Below are 25,834 nucleotides of genomic sequence, written 5' to 3' on the forward strand. Positions count from 1 at the left end.
CATTTGTTGGGAAGAATAAGGAACCAGCCTGGTAGTTCTGGCAGCAGCATGGATGTGGGCATTCCCAAGTTCAAATCCTTGTTCTGACGGGTAATCAGAACCATCCCGGATAAAGAGCCGCCATAAATATGGCAGGAATTGAAACCCACTCTATCTCCCATCCCCTTTAAGCCCCCTTGATCTGGATGCTAAAAGCGGGCTTCCAAAAGCTGGACAATGATACCTTTTGCCACTTGTATCTGCTACAAGGACTACTAGCAAAGAGAACAGGTAGCACCCCAAAAACACCATCTGCCTCAGTGTCTTTGATGAGTCTCTGCTGACCAGGAACAACGCAGACCTGGTAAAGGAATTTCCACAGGCCCCATGAAAAGGAAGGAAGGGAGGGAGGGAGGGAAAAGAATGCTTTCTTTAACTGGTTATTATGCTTCCACACAGGAAAGCTGACCCTGGGGGATACATACTTAATAAACAAGAGCTTAGCCTGCAGTCCTTGAACAGCAATCTTGCACACTTTCAGATTATAACTCGTTGATAGGGGAGAGGTAATGGCCGCAAAGCCACAAGATGTGGGTTGTGTCCTTTTGGATTACTTCTCCTCTAGTTGCTCCAGCTTGACCAATCCTGAAAGATTGTAGAGAAGTGCCATACGTAAGATGAAGCAGGACTGTTTCTTCAACCACAGTTTAATTATCAACAGTATTACAAGATGCTTGTTAAAATACAGCAAGCCAATATTATGCTTCTATAGTTCTATAAAAGGTATATTCCCATGTCTGTGACTAACAGGACTAAGCTAATCACCCAAACCCAGGATATATAGCATGCACTGAGTGTGCACAACTATTAACGTTGCAGATAATCAAAGTTACTTAATCTATTTTATCACATTTGATTCTGATTTGTTATACCAAGGAATGCCAACATCTTACCCGTTATCTCCAGTAAAATTAATTGCAAGTTTCCACACACATATGTTGTGTATACAAATGTGTATGTATCGAGATGACATTCATTAAAAACAAACAAACAAAGAAGACTATATTGAATTGTAGCTGTCCTTAAGGCTAAGAGAAAATATTGTGTATTTGATAAATTAACCTTTTAAACCTGTTTTCCTTCATGGCATTTGGTTTTGTTGTGGATTTGTTGGGATTTCTCTCTGAGAAGCAATATTCAAGGCAACAGACTGCAGTGCCTCTAAGGAAGGAGGAAAAAAACCTTCTCAGACTTCTGGGCAGATTTTCTAATAATGTACTGAGGAAATTAAGACTGCCTTTCCCGTGAACAGGGCTTTAACCTACAGAAAGACTTCTAAGAAGTATTTGTGTTCACTACTATTCAGGTTTCTGAAATAAAGATATAGTAAACATTGCCTATTTCTCACCCATTACTTACGCAAACAGACAAATACCAAGTACAATCTTGCTGCAGCTGGCTTTCATTTCCATCATTGTAACAGTAATTCCCAGCTGTTCTTTTTAAGGCACAAAGAAAAGCCAGAGACATACACATTAACTGTCTGGTATAAATCTTCCCATAATAAGAATAAATAACTAAAATAAGGGAAAAAAAAAAACAAACAATAAAAAATTCATGCATACCTCTCAAAGACAATGTCTCTTACATTTCCAGGTACACACAATCGTGTGAAGACAACATGCATTGAGCTGAAAGCCAGCACACACACACCCTCCCCCCATGTTGCAGTTGTTCTTCACAGGAATTCCCTGTGTCTCAGCAAGCCCAGGAAGGTGAAAGCCAGTCCAACAGCATGTACCACAGTTATTCTGGCTTCCTTTTTTTTTTTTTTTTTTTTGACTAGTTGGGGTTAAAAAAAACCCAGACATCTCTCCATCCCACCTTTTGGGGTAAATTAAATAGAAAGGTGCCTAAGGAGCAGCTTAAACCAGGTTCTGGGCAATTTACAGGGATTTGTAGTCGACACCAGCCCTTAAAAAAGCAGTGATTAATTGCTATGACAACCAGGGCATCACACTACCCGCACTTCGGCTGGGATACAGGGACTGCAGAGTGCCCTCTTACCCACACAAGCATCTCAAAAAGGTCATGAGCTCCTCGAGGGGCTGCATTGTCTGGGCACAATTCATCATTCATAATAGACCCTCTCCACTGGGAATGGGAGACTCTGCCCATACTCCCCCTTCCTTTACAGGAAATCTTCCAACTGTGGTGCTGCTGTGGCTTTGGACCCAGGCTGCATGTACAGGGAGAATGAGGAAAGGAGAAATGTTGGCCATGTAAAGAAGACACAATTGGGGGTACCATGTGTTTGAGGATCCAAGTAGAAAATCATGTTAAGAACTCATGTGTCACTTTTTCCTGCAATGCTACTATATCTTCTTCACTCATACAGTAGGTCTTTCAGACAAAAGAGATGATCCATCACTTTCAGTACATCACCACCACTGCACTTATAAGAACAGCCAATGTTTCTATATTATATCCACACATGCAAGCTAGTTCATGGCAAGCCACATGACAGTCTCTGCTTGCCTGAAGTCAAGCCATATCCATTACGATCACACAAAAGGCAAAGTAATAGGTCCTTCCTCCCTCTTGACAATTTATGTCTATGCCACAGAAGCATACTCAAACACAGAGATGAAATGAGGCAGAGATATTAGTTCTGTTGCATCTCCCCAGTTCAAACAACAGGGATTCAAACACTGGCAGGATTTACCTGCCACAAAGAAGCTTCTGCTTATTCCCTGGCTTCCTGCTCACTCATTTTGGTATTAAACCAGGAACTGCTCTATATTGTCCTGTAGCACTTTTGGTTTGTTTTGTGTTTGTTTTTTTTTTTTTTTTAATCAACATAGCCTGTACTTCTAGTGATAGAGACCTTCCCTGTCTGAACACAACTGCTTGACTAGCCCACAGATACCAACCTGGACTGTGTTTATTTACAAGTGTTAAAGCTTTAACTGAGAGCAGGATATGTGGCAATGGTTTCAGCTTCCCTAAAACAAGACCAGCCCCAGCAAACAATCTGAGTTGGTGCTGGGCAGTAATCCAGAGGATAGTGGGGAACCGCAAACCAGAGAAATTTTTAGAGTTCAAGGCAAAAAGAAAGTATCGCAGTTGTTCCATGGCCAAACTTGCCTTTAGTATTGTTGCAAAAAAACTACTGGTGTTAACACCTAGACCTGTACACAGCGACATATTCAGCTTGTACTGACAGAAACACAGTCCTCTGACCCAAATCACAAAACCAAAACCTCCTAAAATTCCACCTTGGGGATCAGAAAGTGGTTGTCTACCACCACTCATGAAAATAACTTGCCAAGAAACTCCAGTACAACCTCACAGTTGCTAAAAGCTGAATAAACTGCAATGTCCTACTTTATTTATTTTAACTTTTTGTGAAGAGAAAGTCACAACCTAAAGAAGCTTTAAGTCCTGATCTGGAATTTCTATTATCACTTCCATCTTTTTTCAATAGGAACATAATGAAGAACTAAGCAATGAGAGACATCCTCTGTCTGGATTTGTTAATTCTTTATTTCTCTCCAGGCACAGTATACAACCATACCTTTTCATGCTTTTTTGTTTTCTACAATACCTATTTTCCTCCTTACCTCTGCCTGTGCTTTTGGTGCTCTAAATACAACAGTTTTACCTGCAGCAGGAGAGGAGAGGGTGCTGTGAAGTGATACACTAGAGCTGGGCAGCACAAGGAAAGACTTTTAGCAGGGCCTGCTGCAATAGGATGAGGGGATAATGGTTTTAAACTAAAAGAGGGAAGATTCAGGCTAGATCTGAAGAAGAGATTTTTTTACAATAAGCATGGTAAAATACTTGAACAAGTTGCCCAAAGAGGTGGTAGATGCACCATCCCTGGAGACATTCAAGACCAGGCTTGGATGTGGTTTTGGGCAACCTGATCTGGTTCAAGATATCCCTGCTCACTGCAGGGGCAGTGGACTAGATGACCTTTGAAGATCCCTTCTAACCCAAACTGTTCTTGTGACTCTATGTTGTATTCTCCCTCAAGAGAATACAACAGTATGCTAGGATGATACAGGACCGATTTGGGAAGCAGGACTAATAAACAAACACTCACAGAAAACTATCTTTATATGTCAGTACAATCTCTCTACCCAGAAGGAGCCCTAGCGTGACCATTCCCAAAGTGCCCAAATTGGTGGAGGTTTTTCTTTTAAGAAATTCTTTCAGTAACTGAAGCCATTGGATTACTAATCAGAGCACCCCGTCTAAGGATGGCTTTTGGGAAAGCAAGCACCTAACTGCTGGCTCTAGGTAAAGAAAGAAGAGAAAAATAAAGGCCAGGGAGCAGCAATACATCTCCAAGGTGACACTGGCCAAATAAAAATCACATCAGCTATTCACAGTGTGCATTATAGGAGAAAGCTGAAATACAGAGCATGCTGTCACAGAAAGCGAGATGAACCAGTCCAGTGATCGCTGATCAGTTGCTGTTTTTCTAACCATCAGCAGCAGAAAAGTTACTGCACACCACACCAGACAAAAGTGAGTCATAAAGCCCACAAGGGCACTGCCACACACTGGGTACAGTGATTTTAGACCTGCTGAACATACACTTCTCTTTCAGTTACTGTGAAAAAATGGTACCAGGGATAAGACTTCTAGTCCATCTTCTAAAACAGAAACACATAGCATACATATATTAAGGTTTTGCAGAAATGCCCATCCCCACTGAACTCAGTCCAGCCTAAAAACAAACAAACAGAAGGTGCAACAAGGAAGACATATCCATTCAGGGCTGCATCACACCTCCACCATCACCTCCAACAGTACAGCACAGCAAGTACTTACAGACTTCAAACCTACAACATGCATTTTTTTTTTTTTTCCACCAGCTCCATCCAGATCTATACTATCAAATACCAAACCACCTTCTCTTTTCCCTCTCTACAATCACATCACTTACCCCTATTTGAGTGGGGAATTGGCTACAGCTGGCTGTTTACCAACTGCTGATACCCACCAGTTTCAGCTGGGGTCATCACCACTTTTCTCAGGAACATCAGCACTAAAGTTTATAACAAGGGACAAGGTAGGACAGCAGGAAGCTAAAGACCCTGGCAACACGCAGTTAGCTCAGGCATGCTATTACAGTACAGATGAGACAAAAAACATAGAAAGAGATATTTTCCCTTCCTTCTTTTCAATTTATTTCCAGTCCCTGCTTTCTCCATCTCCTCTGTCCCTGTTGCTCCCTGTTCCCTGCCCACAGGCTCCTTCCTTTCTCCAGTTCAGGCACTAGTCTAATCAAAAGCTAGCTAAAGACCCAGCAACAACAACAACCTTTTTCAGCCAGGTTAATTCTCTGCTGTTTTAGTGAGCCAACTGTGAGATGTGACAGGAACCAGACCTGGCTTAGCAAAAGCAGCAATTTGGCCAGGAGCAGCAAAGAGACAGAAGTGAGACCTTTTGGCAGTTTGTGAAACGGTGACTTAAGAGCAAACATATTGCTCAGGTTTATCTTACCCAGTCCTGTGAAATGGCTGAAAGGGTGAATCTTTGCACCTGGTAACTCACTACCCTCTCCTAATAACTTCCAGTTACTAAATCAGGAGCTGCTGATTAGGAAATGGTTTCCTACGCACACTTGTTCTTTTCTTAATAGTCCCCTATTAAACCAAATCAGTATGCGTGTATGTGCGTTGTTCATATAGCACCATACATTCATGTCATAAGTATCCCAAATAATAGCATCAAGATGCAAATCTCAGAAATTATTACAGGCTCATCTCTGGCACATCTTTAGCTCCTTCCCCCTTGTTGGCAGTTTCGTACGCAACATGGTGAGCTCCAGCCAGCATCACATCTTCACCACCTCTTATGCTGCCATACACACATCTCCAGTGAAACCGGCATAACATGTCTCAGGAGGCAGGAAAGGAGGTCAGCTCACTAACACACCTCCTAACCCCTGCAATGGCAGCATCTTCTGTGTTTGGGTAACATGGTTTGTGGTATCATCTCCAGTGTCAGCAAGCATTCAGCAGCCTCAGCCCTGCTTTTTCTCCATGCCTGTTCTCACCCCTGTATCACCCTATTCTCCATGCTAGTCCATGTTTTTGTCACCACATGATAAACTCCACTGGAGAGAAGATACATCTGGAAATACAAACCAACAGCAACAGAAACTTTTTTTCATTTTATTTCCCTTGTGCTTCAAGCCACCAACATGATTCTCCACGCCACCATGCAAACACCTCCACCAGCACAACAAAGGGGAAGAAGGCTGGAGACAGGGACAAGAATGAGCAACTGGGAGTGGAGCAAAGTGCTCTTCTATCACCGGTCAGAGCCCCCTACTGCAGTCCCAGACTCATCCGACACCAGTTTCAGTGCCAGACCACTGCAGGTATGCTCAGGAAACTTCCCCTTGTATTCTGACACGAGGTACCTCAGGGAAGTTAGATGCCTTTGAAAGGATGCCATCCCCTTGTCTCCCAAAGCCTGCACGTACTGCATGCATCAGTCATTTTGTTTCTTGGCAAACGGTTGCCCATAAAGTTTCAGAGGAGCACTACAGTAACCGCAGAGCAGATGCTTCTGAGCACTATGCTGTATTTTATAGCACTGTATAGCATTTTATAAGCATTAACTAATCAACAACTCTTTCAGGTAGTTAAGTTTAACTATCCCCATTTTACAGGTACTGAACCAGTCCCTGGAAGGTTGAGAGATTTGCCCAAGGCTGAAAAACCAATTGGTGTCCAATCCTGGACCATAAATCAGGATCTATTACTGTATGTAACTTCTTCCCAAGTCCTTCAAAACACAGTACTTCCCTTTATCTGCTGCTGCAATACAAGCTTCTTCCAAAAACAAAACAGGCAAAAGGCCCACCCCTCCCTGCCCTTCACTGCCACGGGCTGGTTGAGCTGCTCTTTGTCCACCAGGTCTCCTGTAACTTTTAGTCAAGCACACCACAAACCATAACTCTCCGGCTTTCGTCCCAAATCCCACAGCTGAATCAGACAGTATTCACAGGGCATCTCCCCATCTCTCTAATTCCAATGCCTACTTCTGCATCATGATGGTTTTGGGGGTGAGGTTTTTCCCCTCAGTTTCCCTCTCTCACCTGACTGGTCCTTTTGTACATGTTGTTTTTTGTTTATCAGGCTTGAGCTTTTAATGCCCAGCAATTGCAGTGGTGCACAAGCAGCAGCTACAGTAGCAAGAGGTAAGTACAAACCAAAAAGTGGTAAGATGAGCAGCATACTGGGTGTATAGAGCAACTTCTACTGGAAAACAACAAAGAAAGGCTGGCCAGAGAAGAGTTAGTTTTAAGGAGCTTCACCTCGCAGACCTCTGGATGAAACATTATCTCTCATTATCTCGCTTGCAGCTGCTGGAGATTTCTCACCAAAATGTTTATGAGCTGCTCTGGATGAGGTTGGGCTGAGGTCTCTGCAATTCTCTTCCTGAGAGTTACAGAACATTTCTGGTCCATCCAAAGGAAGGAAGGATGGCATCTACAAGCACTACCGATGCCGTGATGGGAACAGAAATGCCCATGCTTGGACCACATGAAAACTGATCTCTCCCTACCATCAGTGCTGTCTGTCTTGAAATGCTGGCATGGGCAAAAGTGACCAAACCACTTTCTTCCTCCATAGTTGCTGTAGCCTCCACCTTCCTCACTTCCCATCAAACTTTCAATAGCTTCTGCCTGACGCTTATGCTCTGGAAGCAAGCAAATAAGCCTCACATCAGCTATTCATTCTGGCTGGTCTTTGCTACCACCTCTCAAACACCACTGCTTCCGAAGGATAATGCACACATGGCCACTGCTCAAAGAAAAACATGCAAATACACTACATTTGGTAGACAACTTAGTTGTAAATAGCATTTTTACCTTTGTTTCCTCTCTTGCTTTGGGCCTCCCATGCAGAACAGCAGCCAAAACACATCTCAAAGATTAGGTCTGGTCTCAGAGCCTGAATCTCGCAAACACTAAGTTGCCCCAGTGACTAGAGTATGGTCATGACTCGTTTGATGCTTGATGCATGGCATTTAGCTCAAACAGAGCCCACATACGTCAAAAAGAATCATGAGAGAACAAAGAAGAAAGACACAATTGTTGGAGTGTATGGTTCAAAATAAATTGCAGCTAAATACTCTAAAGTGTAACAGTATTTTGGATGTTAGTAAGAGGATTCATAAATGAGAAAAGAAATTGGTATTGATTTGCAGGCTCATGTCTCAATACATCTATACATTCTAAAAGTGTAGGAATAAATCTAATAAATTAATCTAGCAGAGTAATGATTAAGTTCCATTAACATGGTAATACCTATCAAATCGATATGTATGAACAATTTCAGACATCAAATTTAGCAGAAATTCTTCTATGAGTTAGAATGTGCTGGAATTTATTTATTTATAACAGGATGCTAAATTTAGGTAACTTGCAGTTCATCCTAAAAGATCTCACATGCTTACACACACAGACACAGAGTCCTTCTTTCAAGTGAATTATTAAGGAATTACTTGGTGTCTTAAACAATTTTTACTTGGTTAACATAGATGCGACATAACCCTTCCACAGACAGGTAGGACAACCACCATACCACCTTGCCCCTGTGCTTCTAGATTAAGTCCTCAAATGTCCTGGATTCTATTGAACCTCTTCAATGGTCTTCTATGATGGGGCTTGGCCTTCTATGATGGGGCTACAGAACTGATGGACAGGGGTAGAGCAGTTGATGTCATCTACCTGGACTTGTGCAAAGCATTCGACACTGTCCCACATGACATCCTTGTCTCTAAATTGGGGCGACATCAATTTGATGGATGGACCACTCGGTGGATAAAGAACTGGCTGGATGGCCACACACAAAGAGTTGTGGTCAATGCCTCAATGTCTGGCTGGAGACCAGTAACGAGGGGTGTCCCTCAGGGATCGTTGGTGGGACCGGTCTTGTTCAACATCTTCGTCACTGACATGGACAGTGGGATTGAGTGCGCCCTCAGCAAGTTTGCCGATGACACCAAGCTGTGTGGTTCAGTTGATACGCTGGAGAGAAGGAATGCCATCCAGAGGGACCTCGACGCACTTGTGAGGTGGGCTGATGCCAACCTCATGAGGTTTAACCATACCAAGTGCAAGGTCCTGCACCTGGGTCAGAGCAATCCCAGGCACAACTACAGGTTGGGCAGAGAAGAGATTCAAAGCAGCCCTGAGGAGAAGGACTTGGGGGTGCTGGTCAATGAGAAAATGAACATGAGCTGGCTTCAGTGTGCGCTTGTAGCCCAGAAAGCCAACCGTATCCTGGGCTGCATCAAAAGGAGCGTGACCAGCAGGTAGAAGGAGGTGATCCTGCCCCTCTACTCTGCTCTTGTGAGAACTCACCTGGAGTACTGTGTGTGCAGTTCTGGTGTCCTGAACATAAAAAGGACAGGGAACTGTTGGAACAAGTCCAGAAGAGGGCCATGAGGATGATCAGGGGATTGGAGCACCTCCTGTATGAAGACAGACTGAGGATGTTGGAGCTGTTCAGCCTGGAGAAGAGAAGGCTGCGTGGAGACCTCATAGCAGCCTTCCGGTATCTGAAGGGGGCCTATAGGGATACTGGAGAGGGACTCTTCATTAGGGACTGTAGTGATAGGACAAGGGGTAACGGGTTAAAACTTAAACAGGGGAAGTTTAGGTTGGATATAAGAAGGAAATTCTTTCCTGTTAGGGTGGTGAGGCACTGGAATGGGTTGCCCAGGGAGGTTGTGAATGCTCCGTCCCTGGCAGTGTTCAAGGCCAGGTTGGACGAGGCCTTGGGTGATATGATTTAGCGTAGGGTGTCCCTGCCCATGGCAGGGGGGTTGGAACTAGATGATCTTAAGGTCCTTTCCAACCCTAACGATTCTATGATTCTATGATTCAAAGATGCCATATCCACCACCACCACAAACTGGACAAAGAGTATACTGTCAAAAACCTGCTGGTGAGTGCTAAAACCAAAGCAAAGCACCTTTGGTAGAAGAACGTGAAGAGAAGGCAACAGAGCAAGGTCTCCAGGGCTAAGCACAGGTGTTGCCTGCTCTGGACAAGCTGGACCACACTTCTGCAAATGGTGATCACTAAATTCCAGAAAAATAGTAGTTTCTTCTACAAAGCAGCCCCCTCAGCACACCAGGCACTCAACAGAGGGGTCAGGTATCCAAATCTAGCTGGAAGTTACCTGTGCACATCAGGTAGGTCATGCAGCAAAGTAGGCACTTGAGTCTGATCATTACATATATTGGGTGCCGGCTCTTTCCCCACCACATTAGATGAAGCTTGGAGACTGATGGTACTTAAGCCACATACGCAGCCTGATGAAAATCATCTCTACAATATTAAAGTTTTATTTCCTTCAAGTATCAAATCCCATACCCATGAAAATATTTCCCAGCTCCCTCCTCAACTCTTCACAACCTACTCGCTATTTGCTGTCCTTCCTCACTTTCAATTTATACAGAAGAGTCCCTACAGACCTCAATATACTGGCAACAGGGAGTTAAAACAAAAACATAATCAAAAGTATTTCATGTCTGTAGCAGAGAGAGAAAAGGAAAAGAGCAACAGGAAAGAAATGCTCAGTTTCATTATGGCACTCAGCTTCCAGTAAGAACAGATTTCAGAAGGTAAAAAGCCTAAATCAGGCTGCAGAAACCACTGAAAACACAGTGGCTCCATAAAATACCTGGACTTAGGATAGCCAAAAGGTAATTAATTTAATTTTATTAAGTATTTTCCAACATTTGTCTGATCATCATAGAGGGGGGGGAAAGCAAAGATCCACACAGAAGAATCCTGCACCCTGGTAAAAGAAAAAAAGAAAGCATACGATAGGGTACAGCTTATGCCTTATCCATCTTGAATTATTAGGCCCTTCCTGTCAGGCCTCCACTTCAAGAGTTAGACATCTAACTCCTCTCTTCAGTAAAAGGCAGAGATAAGTTCCATGGTTTCTAAATTGTAGCCATCACTCTCATTCAGCCAATATACCCCAAACTTCCCCTTCCACTGAAAGCATCTGAGCTAGCAGCCCCAAGGCTACATTAAAGATCTGGATTTTAGTTACTAGGCGGGATATATCCAGGAGTGGAGCTGTGGAGCTCTCTTCCTCTTCACTGAGGTTGATGAAGTACCAAAGCAGGAACAGATTCTGGTATCTCCCTCCAACACTGCCGATGGCTTCCTCTCCATTTCACCAAATGGCAGGAAACATTTATCATAGACTGGTTTGGGTTGGAAGGGACATTAAAGATCGTCTAGTTCCAACCCCCCTGCCATGGGCAGGGACACATTTCCCTAGACCAGGTTGCTCAAAGCCCTGTCCAACCTGGCCTTAAACACTGCCAGGGATGGGGCAGGCACAGCTTCTCTGGGCAACCTGTGCCAGGGCCTCTCCATCTTCATAGTGAAAAATTTAATCCACACTTAACTGATTTCCACATCGGGTCACATCAAAACATTTGCCAAATGAGAAAAGTAATGAGAATGAATGTGGCACGGAAGACAGCACCATTTTAAAATCAATGCAGCCCAATAACAGACAGTGAAGCAGGCTTCTGAACACACGTGCAACAGTTTCTTTGACAAATGACCACCAGAGAGGGCTAAGTAATGGCCATCACTATAAATGTTTCAAATTTTGGTTTCATTTTGTCACCACTTAACACTGGCTCACAGGTTGCTATTAACATTAGGGCCTGGGAAGTAATAATTATGGTTGTGTTACTGATAAGAAATTACCTCATTTATCTGTATTAGAGATGCAGCAATCTGTTTCAAGCATAACATGCTATTGTAAATGAACACCTTGAAGCCGGAAATGCCTTGAGAGATGAGCTGAACAAAAAAAGCATCTTCTTGTCCCGAACTTTCAATTTTCAAAATTTTGCATTAGGACAGAACCACAACCTTTTGAGGTTCTTCATCTCAAGAGGACATCACAGTCCATGTGTTTGCAGCAGCCCTCAGGGATGCAAAGCAGAGCACAGTTAAACCTGATCTCCAACATAAGTTGTTCCCATCACTAGACTACCATTAAGTCTTACTTGCTTTCCATCCAAAAAAATCTAGTCTGGACATAAGAAACTCTGCTGAACATGCAGTCTTGAGAAACCCAATCCTTCTTGCCAAGATTTTGACTCATCTCCATGTTCTGACAGGAGTAAAAGTTACAGCAAACAAGAAGATTCACTATAGGCCTCTAAGTTCCTACAGGCTGCCTCAGGTCAGACCTGCCTGAAGGTGAAGCATTGTCTTCCACATCACCATGGGAAAAGGCAGTGTAAGGAAGCAACTGACCACCACACCAAGGGAAAATGACTGTATCAGCTGCAAACAGAAGGCTGGCTTAATAAGTGTCACAATTTCTTATGGTGGCACCCAAATGGTGTCATTTGTGGACAGACCTTTCTTGTGAGACCAAGGGTCATCCACCCTGTCTAGGAAATTATCTGGCTAGCGCCATGTACCATGGCACATCCCAAAAAGCAGGCACACTCTCTGCAGAGGTATGGCATGGTATTGCCACACAGGTGCTTTCAGGGAGCACTGCCAGGATGCAGATTCTCCCTCCTCTTGCTCTTTAGTTCCAGCCACCAGGAGGAGAATGTGATGCATGGGGGTCAAACCTGCTAACTCAATCACTTGGTGCCTCTAGGACAAAATGACAGAGAGTGAATATTTATTGAAGAATGCTTTCTTAAATCACAAGAGAAACCAAGTCAGAGAAAGCTGAAAGACAAGCTTTGAAACTGGTGTGTTTTCAGCAAAAATCCCAGAGGGACAGATGACAGATATAAATAAGCAGAGACAGGTAGGTTAGGCGGTTCACAGCATGAATTTCACAACCACCAATACGTACACACTTTGCAGTCGTAGCAATTTACAAGTCCCCATACTGCTATTCTTGCAACAGGTGATTTCGGCTGAGTTTAAGCTCAGCTCACAAGCCTTTGAGCACGAGCACTCTCTTGTTGTTGGGTTTGGGGGGTGAATTTTTGTAGTTTTTTTTAAAGTTAAGCTTCTTTAATAAGTTATTTTTCCTAAGCTTTCCTGGTAATTAGCCCTAATTGGTATTCAAGTGCTGATCTGTAAGGCTATCTGCTGACTTTAAGGAAGGGAACACCTCACTAATAGACCCAGTGTTTGCCTCTGCCTGCAGAAACAATCTCGATAAGGACAGAGACTCCAGCCATCTCTAAAGAGACAGAGCCACAAAGAGTTCTTATGATCAGTGCTGGCATCTGGCCTTCCCCTCATTAGCACATTAAAGCTGCTCTGTCCATTCCATAAGAGCCACTCTGTCCATTCCGCTAGCTTTCTCTATGGAGCCATTTACAGTGCTGCTCCTTTGAAACCCCCTAGTTCAAGAGGCAGTAACCCCTTCCCAAAGCCCACGGCACAGCCAGTGTCAAAAATTCCCACTTACAGACACCCAGTAAGTACCAGCCTTCTGAATGTCATAGGTAGACAGAAGACACCCACATATTTCGTCTTGCCACACTGACCCTCCTAGGAAAAGTCTCTTCCCAGTCCCAATCAGTATGTCCGCTGTCAGGTTCAGACTGCAGTGCATTTACAGTATCACTATTTCAGACGAGGACCAGCAAGGCTGCTACCTCCTAAGACGCAAATTCTCAGGAGCAAAAGCAAGGTGAGGGGGACAATTTTTCATCAGTTGAGTTCTAAATCCTCTGCTAGGATGCTTTCCTATGGGCAGATATGACCTTCCCACTTCCCCGACCAAAAAGAATAGTACTAACAGGCACAAGAAAGACAACCTAGTTGCTTGATCTATGCTATGAACTCATTTTCTTTGATTTATTTCAGAATGTTATGAGCATTTTTACCTAAAAGGAGAGCTACAGCTATCTGAATTGGGCTCAGACTCATTCTTCTACAGTCACTGTTATTCTGGGTGGACTTTGAGAAGCTATTTATACTTTTTGAGAATAAAAATCCCAAAGGAAGCCAATCCTTTTGTTTTGAAGAAGAAAGCAAAGCAACTGAAGGTTATGAATACTCACTCTTTTTTTGGATTCCCAAAATGGTATGTTTGATCCTTGACTTGCTTTTCATTAAGGAAAAATGCCATAAATTATTTGATTTGTTTGCCTCTCTGATCAGTCAACTGAAAGACGGTATTGCTTTGGGGCAACAAAATACGTTACCTCAATTTCATTATTATTCAGTTTCAGGTTCTTTTTAAGTATATAAACTCCCTCTGCCTGATTTTCTATGTGGATACATGTTATTAGGAAAAAAATCATAGGGTTATAGCTTTTGATACTTGCACTGTCATTCAAACAGCTCTCATTTCTGAATTTAGTAGCCTTGACACACAATTCAAGTTCAAAGTTAGTCAGCTAGTGGGACAAATTCTTCCTCAACTCCATTATTAGGGATGAATTTGGCCTGTAGCATATTAAAAAGGCAAAAGTTTCACACAGACTGTACTCAAACAGCAGGCTTTCTGACAAGAAGAATCTAAACTGGTTTTCTTCATATAATTTTGCTCAATAAATCCCTACCTAGCTTAATGAATTAAAGTTATTAGCAACATTCTTTTTTCTTTCTTTTCCTAAGAAAAGAAGTGGCAATTAGAGCATACACTGGCATTATGCACAAGGCTGAAATTTATTGGATAAAGTGAGTAAGTGAACAAAGAAGTACAGAAAGACTCACACTGCTCGAGAGACAGCTTTCACAATCCACTAGGACAACTACAAATCTATTTAAAAGATGGCATGGGACTAAGTGCTTCATATTACTCTTACTCCATTTTTTCATATCAAGTTGAATAAGCCTCTAATATTCTGATGTGATTTTTAGGAAACTTCTGAAAAATACGAAGCATATGAAGATACCCTTGAAACAGCAAGATAAGGCATGGCTAGATCTTATTCCTTAAGAAAGTACTATAAGATAGAAGTGGGTAAACCCAGAAAACTGTATGTGCCATCCAGCTTTCTCATCAGGGAAAGCAACACAATAGCAGAGCCTCAGATGTTACTTTGGAGACCTGAGTTCATTGGTGAGGCTATGGTATTTTTTGTTTACCAGAATATTCACATTTACTTAGGTAAAATAACTTTGTTACACTATCCAAAGATATTAACTTATTTCCTTGGAAAAACTTCATTTCCCCTCCTTGTCCTGATGCCTAGGACTAAAGAGATCATGCCCACGTCCACAGTCATCTGCTGGCTCTCATTTAGATAAATAATTTTTAAGAATTCCCCACAGAGATCATGTGGCAACCCGTTCCCCCTGTGTTTCAGCAATGTTTATTCTCTGCGCAGTTCCTCTGCAGAGGTGATGACCAGTCTTTCCAACAAGAGATCCATGCTTCAGAAGTCTTCAGGGGCCACTGGCAACATTTGACAGGTGATTCTGTGCTCTTGAGCCTTCAGGTCAGCTAGGGAGAGCAGGGAAGGGACACAAGATCCCTTCTGTGCTGGGAGACAGACACAGAACAAGCGCTGACCCACCAACAGGTACCTCTGAAACAGGCAGCTGCTGGGGTGGAGGCACGGAGAATCGCAGAACTCCAAAGCACATGATTTTCTCCTTTTATTCTTGCTTCCTGCTATAGGTGGGAGGCAATGAGGAGCAGGTGAGTCACTGCTCATCAAGTGGTCCTCTGCAAGCAGAGTTGGTGGAGTCCAATTTTGTCTTTGCAGAGGCTGTGTGGAAGCAAGCAAGCAATCAAACAGCCAACACTGTTCTTTCTCTCCCTTGCAATGTAGCAGGGTAGGGTCAGCCAGGGACAAGGAAGGTACCAGGCAGCACCCTGCAGTTGGGATTCATGGACCATGGGTGTGAATCACAGGTCCAGGAGCGTATTTGCAGTATGTAATCTGCATTTCCTCTTAACGCAACAGCAATTCCAAGCCATCCTTCCCAGACTTCAAGGATAACAGGAAGCTTGTTCCTGTTGCAGCAGGTCCCCTTCAGGACCACTGGCAGCTCAGGATTTATATCCAAACTGTTCCAGTAAATCCCACAATTTCATCAAGCATTTCCTGTCCTCCATGATTCTGACCCTTCAGTTCTGTGGTTTACTTTTCTCTCATGGCCAACTTTTTCACAGAGCTCAGTGTTTGCTGCGATCACTGAAACAGACTGTTACAGTCCACCAGCTCTGCTTTCAGTATGTTCTCTTTTCAAATACCCTGTGGAGGGGGGTGTTCCAGTGTTTCTCTATTACCTCAGGATCTATTGAGTGAACAGGGAGGAGAGGTTGGGAGGTGAAGTTAAGATACGCTTTCATAGCTTGTAAAGCAACTTTAAGAGAAGCCTCTGAAGGCAATTAAGGAATCACGAAGTGCCTGGATGACCAAACTCTTACATATAAAGTGAGAGAGAAATGATGCTCAGTTTCTGCCAGCGTCTGTGCCCATTCTCCTGCTGTCGTATTTCCTCCCTGACTTGTCGCTGGGGAAAGGCTTTTTAGCAAGGCCCATTGTGATAGGATAAAGGGTAATAGTTCTAAACTAAATGAGGGTAGGTTTAGACTACATATATGTAAGCAATAAATTTTTCACAATGAGGGTGGTGAAACACTGGCACAGGTTGCCCAGAGAGCGCTGGGTGCCCCATCCCTGGAAACATTCAAGGTCAGGTTGGATGTGGCTCTGAGCAACCTGATCTAGTTGAAGATATCCCTGCCCATTGCAGGGGGGCTGGACTCAGTGACCCTTAAAGGTCCCTTGAAACCCAAACCATTCTATGATTCCACCAGCTACAAGCAGGTTTCTGTTGTCAAGCTTTTTGTTTTGTTCATCTTCCTGAGAAGCCCCCATTTTGTCTAGCAGAAAACAGACGTACAAGAGCTCAACCCAATGAGTCAATCAGAGATCTTTCACAAATGGGTCTCAAGCAAATAGCGCACAAAATGGTAGAGATAGCACAGAGAAAGTGCTACCCTATTCTAGCAGAACAGCATTAACTGAAGAAGCCAATGCTTAGTTTGTTCTGGGCTCCTGCTTCTTTAGGAATATACCACATATATTTCTTCCTTTCCCTTACACATTTGCATGTTATTGTTCCCACAGAAGATGAAAACATTTTCATTGTGTGAGCATCCATTTCACTGTGTCACTTCACTCTATCAACAGAAATATTGCATGAAAGCCATGACCTTACATGGGCTGTATCATTAGATCCCATGTAAAGACAAAGGAAACCTAACTCAGGCAGTATTTCCCCTGATACAGACTTCTGGATGTGCTGAGGATTCTCTTACACAAGGAAAAGGCTGCTTTAAAACACCACAGTAACAAGTCTTCTCCCACTCCACAAATCACATATATTTGGAAAAAAATGACTTTCATTTCATGCCTGAAGAGGAGAAAAGAACATGTTCATGAACAGGTTCATGAGGGCCAGAGCACCTCTTCTATGAAGACAGGCTGAGAGACTTAGGCTTGTTCAGCCTGGAGAAGAGAAGGATCCAGGAAAATCTTACAGCAGCCTTCTAGTACCTGAAGGGGGCCTGTAAGAAATCTGGAGAGGGACTTTTCATAAGAGTTAGTAGTGGTAGGAGAAGAAGTAATGGTTTTAAACTGACAGAGGGTAGATTTAGATTAGATATTAGGAAGAAATCTTTTACTGTCACATTGGTGAGGCACTGGCACAGATTGCCCAGAGAGGCTGTGGCTGCCCATCCTTGGCAGTGCTCAAGGCCAGGCTGGACGGGGCTTTGAACAACCTGGTCTAGTGTGAGGTGTCCCCACCTATGGCAGAGGGGCTGGAACTCAATGATCTTTAAGGTCCCTTCCAACTCAACCCAAACCATTCTATGATTCTATGAAAAAGTGACAGGGCTCCTGTTCATTAGGGTGCTCTTCTGGGCAATGGGAGATCTCATTTCTAGATTCAAGTTTGTGAAACAGACAAAGATTTGAACTTCGGTCACTGGAGCCAATTTCTATCCTTTCTCCCTTAAAAAAAAAAAACAAAACAACAAAAAACTCTATATTCTCATTTCAATCATTTATCTAAAATAATACTTACTTGACTCTTTTCTATGGCTGAGAATCATATACATGCATAAGCATGGTAAATGCTTGACCTATATGAATTAATCCAACATCTTCTAGCCATGAAGACCATGGTCAACTTGATGGCTCCCTCACTATTACCACCCCTGAACAGGAGTATATGTTGCTTGTTATCTGATCCCCTCACCACATCTTAATTCCTTTCTTACTGCCCCTGAGAAAACTTCTTTCCTCTAGTGTCTTGTTTCAGGATGGACACACACCTCAGGATGACCAAGCAGAAGGAGAGCAGGATTTTGCAAGCACACGACAGCCAAAATGACACAAGACAGCTGGGTTGAGGAATTGAGTGAATTTGACTATGGTGAGAGTTACTAACATGCATGTATAAGGAAATGTATAATTGAGCTGAAGCAGCTCTTACTTGTTTAAACTTCTTTTCGATCCTTCTCATGCTTGAATAACAAAGGATAAATATTTCCTCCCTTACTGATGTGTTTGAAGATCCTCCTACAATGGTTGCAGTTAATTAGCTGCATCTAACAGCAGTGATCTGTGAACAATCAAATACCTTCAGGTATCTATAACAAAGATAGTAACAATCATAATTTCCTAATGTTTAAAGGCTTGAAAGAGTAGAAGACATTCACCTTCAAAACTAGTGTATCCAGATAGAACAGCCGTTTTTCTTATTAGCTTATAAATACTACATGTGTCTGATACTAAACTGGGGACAAAGAGGCCGGCACTGATAGGCACCATCACATTGCTGCCCATAACCCTGCAACCGCTCTATTCAGCACATAAAAGTCACTGGGCAGAAAGGGATAGCTTCAGCCGGCTTTTCAGGCAGGAGCGCCTTTTGGAGAAGTGCAACCGGTTAGGCTCTGGATAGACAAGTTTTATGGCAAAAACCTCAGCCCTAATCAAATGTAGTGCAAAAGAATCAACTGGCAAAGAGCGTAAAGGATTTGAATAGGGTGGTTCCAGTGTTTCCTTGTGCGTTCGGTGATTATTTACCCCTAGCACCTTGCGCTTCCCTCGTTTTGCGCTGGCAATCCCGAGCCGCACGCACAGGCGAGAGGGGACAAGCCACAGTCCCGCCGGCAGCCCGCTCCCGCAGCCACAGCACACTGCCCGCGACACCTGATCGGGTCCGGGCAAAGCCCCGCTGCTGGCGGACCCCGCCGGGACGAGGGGCGCCCCTTCCCTGCCGCCCTCCCGCCCGGCGCCGCCGTTCCAACTCTCCACCACCGGTCGGGCTGCGGTACCGGCTACGTGTGGTCCTTCCTCCCCGCCGTGCCCCTGGGCAGGGAAGCCGAGACAGGCGGGAGGCGCAGGGGCCCCGGTGTGGGGATGTGCCTGCGGGCAGGACAGGTGCGACCAGCATCGGCCCCGGAGGGGAAGGAGGGAAACGGGCCGGAGCCGCCCCTCACCCCGCCGCCTGGGAGGCAGCAATGGGCCGGGAGAGGCTCCGCGCCACCGCCCCCTGCCTCCGCGGCTCCTGCGGGGAAAGGCGCTGCCCGCCCGGCGCAGCAGAGCGAGCCGCTCTGCCGGAGCCTTCGTGCCCACGCCGCCGAGGGGCCGGGCCGGGCCGGGCTCACCCGACGGCCGCCCCCGGGACCTGCGCTCCCCGCGGCGAGCGGCGGCGGGGCGGAGAGCTGCGCAGAGCCGCCCGAGCACATCCCGGCCTCACCTGTTCAACACTTTCCTGATCCTCTGGCGCACGCTGGAGGAGGGCGCGGAGATGCCGCTCCTGCCGCCGCCGCCGCTGCCGCCCTCCGCCGGCAGGTTCTCGATGGTGGCCACGACATGGCTGGGCTGCGGCGGGTGGTGCGGCGACGGCGGCGGCTGCGGCGGCGGGGGATGGCGGTGGTGGCGGTGGCGCTCGGGGGAGAGCATCGCTGCGGGGCTGCGCCTCAGCGGAGAGCGGGGCGCATCCCGGCGGGAGGGCGGCGGGGCGCTGCTGCCGCCGGCGCTGGCTCCCTCGGCTTCCGGGCAGCGCCAGACCCTCGCCCGCTCCTCCCTCACTGGGCTGCCATGCAGCGAGGGGCGGGCTGCCGCCACCGCCTCCAGCGAGTGCCGCTCACGGTCGGCGAAGTGGCAGCAGTTTGGCGACCCTCCTCCTCCTCCTCCCCACACCCCCCGCGCCCAGCCAGCCGGTGCCTCCCCCCAGCGGAGCCGCCGCCGCTGCGCCGCCCCGATCTCCTTTGTTCCCGGCTCGCCTCCGCCCCGCGCACCCCCAGCGCACGGCTCCCGACCCGACCCGGCCCGGCCCGGCCCGTCACGGAGGCGGCGGAGTCCCCTCGGAGCTGTGTGTAGCGGCGCCCGCCCCTGCACTCCGCGGCTCCGCCGGACGAGCGCGGCGGAGACCGCCAGGGGGCGCCGGTGGCGGCGGCAGCTCCTCCGCCCCCCCAACGCAGGGCGCTCCCCGGCGTGTTGGCGGTCGGTCGGGATTCGGGGGATCCCCGGAGGAGCGGTATTCGGGAGGGGGGGATTCGGGATGGGGGGTACCTCCAGGCAGGCTGGTGCCGCCGTCCCGTCCCCTCCCTCTGGGGCGGCAAAGGGAAGGCAGGATAGCGCTGCTTATCCCCAAACTTTCCCTCATTAAATAGCCGCTGTTTTTCCTCTGGGGTGTTTAGCAGACTTTGTGGTGGGTTGTTTTTTGGTAGTCCACTGACTGTTGCCTACAGCCAGGCAACAGGGCACCTCCTCCTCGGCTGGCCGGGAAGGTGCGAGCACTTCGGAACTGCCACCCATCTGCCCTCTGAAACGTGGTGTGGCCTGCATTGACTCCAGTGAATTGGAAAAAGGCAATAAAAAATGCTCCGGGCCACCACCCCTGCTCTTACACTGCCAGGGAAGCCCGTAAGGGACCGCAGGAGGGATGGCGGCTGCCACCAAGTTCAGAGCTCCATGCATTTTCTTCAGGGATGGGGCACTTCAAGTTCATGCCAGGGTGAAGCTTGTAACAGAGTGTTGTGTGAGTCTCTTTCAAATACGGGACTGTCTCTCAGAAGATGTGGTTTGAATGTGGGTATAATATTTCGTATTCTAAAGAGTAAGATATTTCACTTTAAAAATTGAACTGGGCTCGGAGGAGGTGAAAAGTGTCTGTATCTTTTACATCGACCGTGTCTCTTTGAAACCTATTACATGGTAATTTTGCAAAGTCCTTTAAGTGAAATAAATTTAAAATTTCACCTTTTCCATTCCATTGTTCCCCCTACACTTATTTTTGTGAAAGACCCCTTCCCTACATTCCTGTTTGTGTGAACCTCATACAGAGCCGTGAAGGTGAGAGGAACATTCTTAAAAGGCAGGGAAATGTGGTTCTAAAGCTGTGGAGTGTCCCCCAGGGAAATCAGATGGATGTAATACTCGAAATTACTTTTGCCTTTTTTTTTATGACTAGATTTCAGGTCGGTGATGTCTGTTTATAGGAACTATTCCTTTTGCCAGTATTAATGTTTAATATGTCGGTTTACTCTGAGTACTTCAGCAGCCTCAGTCTAACAGGTCTGCAGACGACATCCAGTGGAGCATGTTGCTGTACCAGAGGAATGCTTTTGAAGATGGGGCTTGATCACTCGAAATCCTCCAAAGTTCATTCTCTCTTCTGGGCAAAATTCCAGCTGTTTTCAGCATGAACCGAACCTCAGTTGAATCAGATTATGCTACTACAAGATTCTCCTCTCTCCTATTCCCCCCCATGGCAACCACATTTCCCTAAGAGGAGAGATGAGCTTCATTCTCCTTGGCAGCTCCTGGAAGTGGAAGGGGCAGAGCCTCCAGAGCCACCGTGTCTGCAGCTGGGGCACTACGAGGATATAGGTGGAGGGCTGGCTGCTCCATGCAGCCATCACTGCTGTGTGCCCTCACTGCGTGGGTCCAGCCGCAGCACCTTCAGCTCACATGCTCACCTCTGTCCTAGGTACCTCCAGCACCCATGTGCTAACACTTCCATGCCTGTCATTAAACGTGGTGTTTCTCCAGACTGCAGCTGGATGATGACTGCAAGTATTCTGGAAATACTCCCTGTGCCAGTGTGAGAGCGGTTGGGTAAGAGGGGTGTTTGCTTCTGGGCGCTCAGTGACCATTTCAGACTAACCTGGCAGTTGAGTGGATCAGAACAGTATTTGTGTAGCTTTATTCCTCCTGATTGAACCAAATGGATGCATACCTGAAGTCCAGTTTTGCAGTCTGCTGATAAATATTGGGGGGCTCTAGGGAGCTCCTGTCCTCGGGATAGCCCCCTTATTTGGCAGCCCCCTTTTTACCGATGTGGAGGGAAACTGTCGTGCCATGGAGACAGCCCTGCTGCCGATGTGACAAGTGGATTTCTTGCACACGCAGGTCTATCATAAATACGATGCCAAACGTTTGCTGTGTCCAATAAAATTGTTTACTTTTCACTTTGTCTCAATATCATACCTCATGTATAGCATTACACCATCCCATAGCTTCGTGTGTTTAATGTTGCAGTTTATCCTCACTGTTTTTTTTCCATGATTAGACAAAATTACTGGGAGGAACAATTATTCTGGACGTATTCTGTTCAGTAATATCAGCAGTTGACTGCATCATACAATCACCAGTGACTGATTGGGAGCAGCATTTTTTAACATTTTAATAATTACTCAAGATGCTGTTCGAGTTGCTCAGTATCCCACACAGTCTGAGCACTCAGCCTGATTCTCTCCAGGGATGGTGAATCCACCACTTCCCTAGGCAGCCTGTTCCAGTGCTTGGCAACCTTTTCAGTGAAGACATTTTTTCCTAATATCCAGTCTAACCCTCCCCTGGCACAACATGAGGCCATTTCCTCTCCTCATAATGCTTATTACCTGGGAGAAGAGACCAACACCCGCCTCACTACAGCCTCGCTTCAGGTAGTTGTAAAGCATGATGAAGCCTCTTCTCCAGCCTCCTTTTCTTCAGCTACGTAACCCCAGTTCCCTCAGCGTTTCCTCATAACACTTGTGCTCTAGATCCTTTGACTTCATTGCCCTGCTTTGGACACTCTCCAGAATCTCAATGTATTTCTTGCAGTGAGGGGCCCAGAACCAGGCACTGTATTCAAAGTGCAGCCTCACCAGTGCTGAGTACAGGGGGACAATCACTGCCCTGGCCCTGCTGGCTGCGCTGTTTCTAGAGTAGGATGCTGTTGGCCTTCTTGTCTGCTTGGGCACTCCACTGGCCCATGTTCAGCAGCTGTTGACCAATACCCCCAGGTCAGCCACTCTTCCCGAACCTGTAGCATTGCGTTGGGTTGTTGTGGCCCAAGTGCAGGACACGGCACTTTGCTTTGTTGAACCTCATACCACTGGCCTCCACTTCTGTCCTCCCACTGGCTCCTCACTCCCTTGTAGCACAAGCAAGGAGAAGCACCCCAGCTGTGTCTCACAAGGGGTAGGAAGGTTGTGGGCAACAATGCCTATTTTTCTCATGCATCATAAAAATGTTTTATATTTCTTGTTAGTTGCATGAGGGAATATACCAACTGATTGTAATAATTTTTGCTCTTGTAGGGGAATATTTATGCACACACAAAGAGACAGGGAGAATTACATTGCGATACCATTGGAGCCTGAATCCAAGCAGCTGAGTTCATATAAAAAAGTACATTATACAATACAGAAAGGGTAAAATTAAATAGAGTTTATTCATTTCCATCACCTGGGGTGAGCAACAAGTATGAATGCCTTAGCACAAGGTTCACAAGCGGTTCAGAACCAGAACATCTGCAGCAGCTCAGTTTCTCTGGAGGAGGATGGGGAGAGCTCCTGTCTCACTTATGATTGCCTCTTCTTCAAGATTTCACTTGCTTCACTGCTGCAGCTATCTTTTCAGCAGAGTTCGTAGTAGCCATGCCTTCACCAGCAGATTTTAGGCAGTTGCAAGCGTTACATACTTGTCCTTCTCCTAATTTGTGTAAAAATAAATGAATCCTGCAGAGGTTAATTAAGAAGTGTATTAACTTTCCTGCCTTGCTTGTAGCATAGGTCACTAACAGACTGAAAACCTCAGGCTGGAAAGAAAGCTGAATCTCAAAAGAAAGCAACAACAGCTCATCAACTCAGAAAGCTGCAGGGAGGCAGACTGTTATTTCCCTCGTCAATATTCAATACCAAAAAAGCAAGCGTGAAGAAGTCCCTAATATCCTAGCAAAAGAGAAATGAATTTGTAATAATCATGTGATGCTATTTTTTCCGCAGCCCAATAACATTTTCAATCCAATTGTTTTTTTCAATATTCCACTTTAAAGTTACTTGTATTTGTTTTATTGTGTGCTTCCTCTCCATCCTCATTACATAATTGAATGTCAATTATGTGCACTCTGATTTAAGTGCCTCTACTTATCCAGAAACAAAAAGTTTTTAAAATAACCCTGTTCCTCTATGGAACAACAATAACCCTTTTCAACAGTACCCCTCTCACTGTTCAGCAATCAGAAAACGTGATACACAGATGTGAAAAATCAAACCAATTCCCCTTGAGACTGAAGAAACAAGTCTTGAGAAGTCCTTTCCAGAGGGAATATGACAATCTAATACTGGTTTATTTCTTTACTTCTCCATACTGTTTACAGAAAACACTCAGTCTTGCAGACTTAGTTCACTCCTGCATCATCCCTAGCTCTCGTGCCCACACTTGGGAAACCCTTTGCCTGCCATGTGAAAAGGGCACTGCTCTGACTGATGCCTCTGGAAGGCCAGGCTGCAGAGGAGGGCTCTTCTCTGCCTTGGGACCCAGGGAGCAGGTCAGAGGCACACTTTGACTCACAACTTGGGAAACATTTTTCGGGTCTAACACAGTAGACTTAGCCATTCTCTTTGTCTAGGAGCCTTTTTCCCTGCCTTAGGAATAAGCCTTGCCCTTGTCCCTCCTGCATGCAGAGCTATCCATATATCTAGGTGCCTTATGGTGAATTAGGCATGCTAGCCCAAGGATAACTAGAAACTGACTTCCTAAAATGGGAAGGGAGACACACTTCACAGCAGAGGTAGTTTATTAGTCCATTTGCAAGAGATAACCAACAGTCTGCCAAGCAGAGGTTTGCAAGAAGGAAGTTGCCCTTGGATAAGAGCCATTTCACTGCTCCAGTTTCATCACACAGCTTCAATACAGAGGTAACTCAGTGAAATGTAGAGGCCTGCAATGTGTAGGAGGTTGCATAAGTTGATCTTGAGGTCCTCTTGGCCCATCACTCTCTTGAGGTGAGAGGACAGAGACACACTGCCAGACTCCAGGGTGACAGAGCAGTTTTGCTGGACAAGAATTACATTTAGAAAAAGGGTTTCAACATCTAAAGCAATTCACATCAGAAGAACAGGAGTGCATTTTGTCAGGCAGGAAAGCCATTAGACAGCCTATGGAGTAATTAAAGGGGCTTCCCAAACAGCAAATGTGCTAAACTCTAGGGAAACCCAGCCATACATATTGTATGCCTTAGTGTTATTATAACACATTTCATTGAAAGACTTTTGTCCTAGTTAATAACGCTTCACTTTCAGAGGTCTCTGGGTTTCTAATTACTGCTGTCAAAGCTCCCAGAGGAAACAAAACCTAAATCAAACCTCTTGGAGGTGCAAAGAAGACCCCAGGGACGGCAATCCCAGCCCAGATAAGGGTGAGAGCATCACGGTCCTTCTCCAGGGTCCCGGGGCCATGGGGAGTGGCATCTGACTATGGGGAGAAGTCCCTGGTCATGGACAGGCTGCAGGAGGCAGAAGCAGAAGGGTCATGCTTTCAAGCAGTAGCTGTGGCAGTGCTGACAGGTTCAGCTTTTCCCTCTTCATTTTGTCTGCAT

At 45.7% G+C, this 25,834-nt stretch overlaps 1 protein-coding gene across 1 annotated transcript in view; it reads right to left on the minus strand.

Moving 5' to 3' along the window:
* SLC35F1 (solute carrier family 35 member F1) overlaps positions 1 to 20,172 on the minus strand; it is a 241,756-nt gene extending 221,584 nt beyond the window's left edge. Inside the window, exon 1 of the mRNA XM_061460050.1 lies at positions 19,718 to 20,172. Within this exon, the coding sequence (XP_061316034.1) occupies positions 19,718 to 19,923 (206 nt within the window). The 5' untranslated portion in view covers positions 19,924 to 20,172. The remainder of the gene's footprint in view (positions 1 to 19,717) is intronic.
* Between the last annotated feature and the right edge of the window lie 5,662 nt (positions 20,173 to 25,834).

The sequence above is a fragment of the Pezoporus flaviventris genome, unplaced genomic scaffold (genome assembly GCF_033815535.1).
Source record: "Pezoporus flaviventris isolate CSIRO_AGI_PZ_B2104156 unplaced genomic scaffold, CSIRO_AGI_Pfla_v1 ptg000031l, whole genome shotgun sequence".
In the NCBI taxonomy this organism is placed as follows: domain Eukaryota; kingdom Metazoa; phylum Chordata; class Aves; order Psittaciformes; family Psittacidae; genus Pezoporus; species Pezoporus flaviventris.